General features: G+C 50.7%; 1 protein-coding gene across 1 annotated transcript in view; it reads left to right on the forward strand.

Moving 5' to 3' along the window:
- Window positions 1-367: 367 nt before the first annotated feature.
- The window catches only part of LOC103803544 (ubiquitin carboxyl-terminal hydrolase CYLD-like), a gene marked incomplete at its 5' end in the record, with an annotated part of 7,994 nt that continues 1,974 nt past the window's right edge, over window positions 368-6,387 (forward strand). Inside the window, 7 exons of the mRNA XM_009076109.1 lie at window positions 368-527; window positions 1,103-1,213; window positions 2,873-2,964; window positions 3,629-3,695; window positions 4,656-4,788; window positions 5,571-5,679; window positions 5,855-5,973. Coding sequence (XP_009074357.1) covers window positions 368-527; window positions 1,103-1,213; window positions 2,873-2,964; window positions 3,629-3,695; window positions 4,656-4,788; window positions 5,571-5,679; window positions 5,855-5,973 — 791 coding nt within the window. The remainder of the gene's footprint in view (window positions 528-1,102; window positions 1,214-2,872; window positions 2,965-3,628; window positions 3,696-4,655; window positions 4,789-5,570; window positions 5,680-5,854; window positions 5,974-6,387) is intronic.

Here is a 6,387-nt window from a genome sequence, read left to right on the forward strand (position 1 = left end):
CCCCAGCTTTGTGTCATCTGCAAACTGAAAACAGGGAGAAGATTCCCTTTGGAGAAGCCTCATGGGCAGCATTTCATCAGCTGTTGGATGTTCTTCACTTTCTTTGAGTGTCCTTCAAGGTGGTTGTGATGGTGTTTCTCCCACACCCTTAGCAGTGTTGGGTTCATGGTTGGACTTGAGGAGCTGAGAGGTCTTTTCCAACCTAAATGATTCCATAGGGAATGTCCCACAAGTGTGAGAAGTGCTCAGTGAGGAACCACAGGGTGAAGCCACCTTAGATCTGGGAGTGGAATTGACCTCTGGAGCATCAGAGAAGGGCAGAGTTGACTTGGAATTGGGAAGCTAAACAGTGTTGCTTCTCTTGCAGGAGGACAAGAAGTTCTTGCACAACCTCCAGAGGGTTTTCCACAGGCTCCAGACAGTTTTCCTCCCCTCAGGAGTGAGGCAGCAGTGCGTGTCCTGCGCGGGCGGATGAAGGGGATCCAAGGTCACTGCAATTCCTGCTATATGGATGCAGCTCTCTTCAGGTAAGGACCTGCTTGGCTAGTGCCAAATCCATGGGATTTTAATTAGGCAGAGCCCTAAATTGCAGCATTTCCCTGGATTTCCACAGTGGCTGGAAATTGAGGAGGATCTAAGTGTGTGGAGACACAACTTGGAAGGTTTTTCATCTCCTTCCCAAATCCATCAGGTCTTCAGGTCCTGAAGTTCTCCTGTACCTGTGTGTCATGCAGGATGCTGATTGCTCCTAGTTTTCCGGACTTGGATTATGCTGATTCTGGAATTATTCCAGCCACAACTTCCAGTGCCAAAGAACTCACCCAGGAGGTCCCAACTTCCTTGTCTGGAGAGGAAAAGACCCAGTGGTGTCACTCCATGAGCAGTTTGGGCTGCAAAGTAGGAGTTTTTCTTCCCTCTGAGCTGTTCCTTTGCTTGTTCCCAGTGTCCATCAAACCAGATGTGCTCTCACTCACCTCCTTCTGATTCCATGCATGGATTTCTGGAACATCCAAATCATCCACTGTCCCTCAACCACCACATTTGGGGTCGAGCTGTGGCTGCAAATCCATCAGGCTTAGACTTATCCCAATCTTTCCCACAGCCTCTTCTCCTGCACATCTGTGCTGGATTCCATGCTCTTCAAGCCCTTCCCACTGTGTGACAGGAATGTCCAAGGAATTCTGAGGGATGAGATTGTCAATCCCCTCAGAAGGTGAGTAGAGCCTGTGGGAATGTTGGGAGTTATCCAGCTGCTTTCAGTCCTTCTATCCCTGAGAGAAAGGGTTTTCCTGCCAGCCACATCCAAAGGTCTTCTTGTAGGAGAAGAGGGAATGGTTTTAAGCTGACAGAAGGGAGGTTTGGATGGGATATTGGAAAGGGATTTTTCCCTGGGAGGGTGGTGAGGGGCTGGAGGTGAGTAGAGCCTGTGGGAATGTTGGGAGTTATCCAGCTGCTTTCAGTCCTTCTATCCCTGAGAGAAAGGGTTTTCCTGCCAGCCACATCCAAAGGTCTTCTTGTAGGAGAAGAGGGAATGGTTTTAAGCTGACAGAAGGGAGGTTTGGATGGGATATTGGAAAGGGATTTTTCCCTGGGAGGGTGGTGAGGGGCTGGGAGGGAAGGGAATGAGCAGCTGTGGCTGATCCATCCCTGGGAGTGTGCCAGGGCGGGTTGGAGCAGCCTGGGCTGGTGGGAAGTGTCCCTGACCATGGTTTTGTCCTAGAGCAGCTGTGGCTGATCCATCCCTGGGAGTGTGCCAGGGCGGGTTGGAGCAGCCTGGGCTGGTGGGAAGTGTCCCTGACCATGGTTTTGGGTGGGACAGGGATAATCCTTAAGGTTCCTTCTCACCCAAAACCATTCCATGATTCTGGAGCCTCTCTGCTCTACAGACAGGCTGGGGGGGCTGGGGAAGTCAGGAGCAAAAAAAGAAAACACAGGAAGCAAAGCTCAGGCTCTCCAAGGCTCCTGCCAAGTAGGTCAGGAGATTCCCAGTTGGATAGTTTGGGAATCTGAGATGTTATTTGGAGTGACTTTATTTTTTTTTTTCCATTTTCCTGTGTGACTTGATGACAACTGGAAGCAGAAGGAAATGATTTCAGGGATTCATTCTGGGCGAGAATTCATGGGATAATAAATCATTTGGATCAAACAGAGCCAAGGGGAAACAAATCCTGGGAAAAACCTGGAAAAATAAGCGTAATATTCCTGAGGAAGGATAAAAAAAGTGGCACATTCCTGGGGAAGATGAAGGATTGGAATTCTGGCCTGAAGGAACTTCAGGGTGGGAGATTGAGGATGGATTAAATGGGATGAACATTTCTCTGGGACATTCCAAACCACGTTGGATGGGGTTGGAGCCACCTGGGCTGGTGGGAGATCTCCCTACCCAAGGATGACCTTCAAATCCCTCCCAACCCATTCCAGGATTCTAGAGCAGCTCTGCCCTGGATCCAGGCTGGGAGAGTTGGGAATGTCCAGCCTGGAGAGGAGAAGCTCCAGGGAGACCTCAGAGCCCCTTCCAATACCTCAAGGAGCTCGAGGAGAGCTGCAGAGGGACTTGGGACAAGGGATGGAGGGACAGGACACAGGGAATGGATCCCACTGCCAGAGGGCAGGGACAGATGGGATACTGGGAAAGAATTCCTCCCTGTGCAGATGTTGAGGGGCTGGGATGGAATTCCCAGAGCAGCTGTGGCTGCCCCAATCCTGGGAGGGGTCCAGATTAGGTTGGATGGGACTTGGAGCCACCTGGGCTGGTGGGAGGTGTCCCTGGCCATGTCAAGGAGGTTGAACTAGATGATCCTGAAGGTCCTTCCCAAGCCATTCCAGGGGTGAAGTGCCTGGAGCTGTCCCTGCAGCTGGTTGTTGTCCCCAGGAGTGGCTTTGTCCGGGCCAGCAGTGTGATGCACCTCCGGGAGCAGCTGACAGACAAGGGACAATGTTCAAGCTTCACCAACGCTGAGAAAGGTAAGGAGCATCTTGGGGCCTTCTCTGGATTTCTTCCCTCTGGACTTCTTCCCTTCCCTTCTTTTGCCACATCCAGGCATCAGTTGGCAACTCCATTTTGTGCTTCCTCCAGGAATGTGTGTTAACATGCTGCTTTGTTTATGGAGCTTAATTGCTAATTAATTATTCTCTGGGCATTGGGATGGATTTCCCAGAGTGAATGTGGCTGCTCCATCCCTAGGAGTGTTCCAGGTCAGGTTGGATGGGGCTTGGAGACACTTGGGCTGGGGGAAGATCTCCTTGCCCATGGATGATCCTTAAGGGTCTTTCCACCCAACCCATCCCATGATCCTGGAGTGCCTCTGTCCCATGGATCCAGCCTGGGAGAGCTGGGAATGTCCAACCTGAAGAAAAGAAGCTCCAGGGAGACCTCAGAGCTCCTTCCAGTGCCTCAAGGAGCTCCAGGAGAGCTACAGAGGGACTTGGGACAAGGGATGGAGGAACAGAACACAGGGAATGGTTTCCCAGTGCCAGAGGGCAGGGAGAGATGGGATATTGGGCAGGAATTCCTGGCTGTTAGGGTGGTGAGGGGCTGGGATGGAATTCCCAGAGCAGCTTTTGGCTGCAGTGGGACCAGGCAGCATTCCCAGTATGGTGTGATCCATACCTTCCTCTCTCTTTCCAGATCCTGAGGAGTTCCTCACTCTGATTATGCAGCAGATCCTGGGAATAGAGCCACTCTTGAGACTCCAGTAAGTTTCCATAGCTCAGGGATACAATTTCCTCAGGCCAAGCTCATTAGTTTTCCACCTCACATTCCCTGGAGGTCACTCAGGGCCTATTCATCCCAAGTTTTGGAAGCACAGCTCTGAGTTTTGTGCAGTTCCTGCTTGTTGTGATCTTCCCATCCAGAAAAAAAAAGACTTTTAAACTCTCCCTGGAGTGTGCTGCCATCAGAAAATTGGGATAAATCCTTGTGTCATCCTCAGGGAAGAGCCAAGAATTTTTTGGAGAAAGGCAGTGTCCAACTTGAGGGCAGATCCAGGAGCATCAAACAAGCTTTGGATGAATTTGGGATGTATCCAAGCTGCCAAGCTGGCTCAGATCCTGCAGCCTCTTGCATGGATTGAGTCCCAGGTTTATTTTTTCTGGGACTCTACAAAAGAGAATGAGAGGCTGAAGGAAGCCAAAAGTAACTGTGGCTGTTGAGGAGCACAGAAGGGAATTGTTGGCTCTCTGTGCTCCTTTGTGGAGCTCTCCATGGATCAGGGAGGACTCGGAAAACTGAGCACAAAGAGGACTCTGTGCTACAGCTCTCCCTGAACATCCCAAGGAAATCCTTTTCCAGGACTGCCTGGAGTGTTTGGAGTTGGGGGGAGATGTTCTCCACACAACTCACCTTGAGTTTGGTTTCTGTGTGTGCAGCTCCAAAAAGATCTTTGAGCAGTTTCATCCTGACTATGGAGATCAAGTGGAATTTCACTTGTAGGAGCAGATGTGGTGCTGCAGAGGGATGAGGAGGCTGGAAAAGCTCCTGGAATCCTCTTCTTATGGCACAGATTGGGCATTTTGGGGTGGAAAAAATATTCCTTCGTGTCACATCCAAAGCAGCACTCGGTGCCTTCAGGCTAAGAAGTTCTTGGAGGCCAAACCTCATGGAGCTCAGATGGTTGTGGCACCACATTCCTGAGCTCCATGGAATGTCCTTGCAGGTCTGGAGGGCAGAAGGAGCAGGATTGTTACTGCTACCAGATATTCATGGATCAGCAGGAGGATCTGGTGGTTCCTGACGTGCAGCAATTGGTGGAACGTTCCTTCCTCTCCTCAGATCTGAAGCTGGTGGAAGTGAGTCCCTCCCTCCCTCCCTGAACTCCTGAATTCCTTCCAAAATTCCTTCCTTCCAAAATTCCTTCCTTCCAGAATTCCTTCCAGAATTCCTTCCTTCCTCCCTTCAAGAATTCCTTCAATAATTCCTTCTTTCCTCCCTCCCTCCCTTCCTTCCTCCAAGAATTCCTTCAAGAATTCTTCCTTCCTCCCTTCAAGAATTCCTTCCTTCCTCTCTCCCTTCCTCTTCCTCCCTCCCTCCCTCTTCCTTCCTCCCTCCCTGAATTCCTGAACTCCAGAATTCCTTCCAGAATTACTTCCAGAATTCATTCCAGAATTCATTCCTTCCAGAATTCCTTCTTTCCTCCCTCCCTCCCTCCCTCCATTCAATTGGTTCAATAATTCCATCCTCCTTCCCTCCCTTCCTCCCTCCAAGAATTTATTCAAGAATTCTTCCTCCCTCCCTTCAAGAATTCCTTCCTCTCTCCCTTCAAGAATTCCTTCCTCTCTCCCTTCAAGAATTCCCTCAAGAATTCCTCCCTCCCTCTTCCTCCCTTCCTTCCTTCAAGAATTCCTTCCTTCTTTCCTTTCTCCCTCTTCCTTCCTTCCCCAAGTCCCTTTGAGGCCTCATGTGTCATGTATCCCACACCAAATCCAAGATGACTTGGGAAAAGGACTCTCCTTTCCCTCTTTCCCATTTCTCCCCCAGCAGAAACTTTTCATTCCCAACACCAAAGCTTAGAGAAGACACTCTGAGCTTTATCTCTTCTACCAAGTTGATCCTTTTCCCTTGCTTTTCCCAGATCCCATCCTGCTTCATTATCCAAATGCCACGTTTTGGGAAGGAATATAAAATGTTCAGCAAGATCATTCCTTCCTTGGAGTTGGATATCACAGATCTCCTGCTGGACAGTAAGTTGGGTGATGGTCAAGGAGCAACCAGGTGAGACAGGTCTCACCTCTTTGGGATACCCCACGGGATCAGGGCCTGATTCTTCTTCCCTGAAGAGTTGTTTGGGCAGGATTGCTTTGGATTTCAGGTGGGATCTGGAGAAGTCACACCCTCCAATCCCTGTTGTCCCTGCAGGTCCCAGGGAATGTTGCCTGTGTGGAGATGTTGCCACCTTGGAGTGTTCTGAGTGCTTCAAGGACAAGGTGTTTGCAGCCACAGGTCTGAAGCAGTTCTGCAGCTCCTGCTCCACACAGGTAATTCCTTGGGCTGCTCTTGGAATTCCTCTTGGGAGTTGACAGCAGGTTGGACCTTCCCAAAACCCCCATAGGTCGCATCTGTCCCTGCCCTCTGGCAGTGGGAAGCCATTCCCTGTGTCCTGTCCCTCCATCCCTTGTCCCAAGTCCCTCTGCAGCTCTCCTGGAGCTCCTTGAGGCACTGGAAGGAGCTCTGAGGTCTCCCTGGAGCTTCTCTTCTCCAGGCTGGACATTCCCAGCTCTCCCAGCCTGGATCCATGGCAGAGCTGCTCCAGAATCATGGAATGGGTTGGGTTGGAAGGACCTAAGAGCTCATTCAGTTCCACCTAGGGACACCTCCCACCAGCCCAGATTGCTCCAAGCCCCATCCAACCTGACCTGGAACACTCCCAAGGATGGAGCAGCCACATGGAA

This window comes from Acanthisitta chloris, unplaced genomic scaffold (genome assembly GCF_000695815.1).
Source record: "Acanthisitta chloris isolate BGI_N310 unplaced genomic scaffold, ASM69581v1 scaffold6976, whole genome shotgun sequence".
Classification (NCBI taxonomy): Eukaryota; Metazoa; Chordata; class Aves; order Passeriformes; family Acanthisittidae; genus Acanthisitta; species Acanthisitta chloris.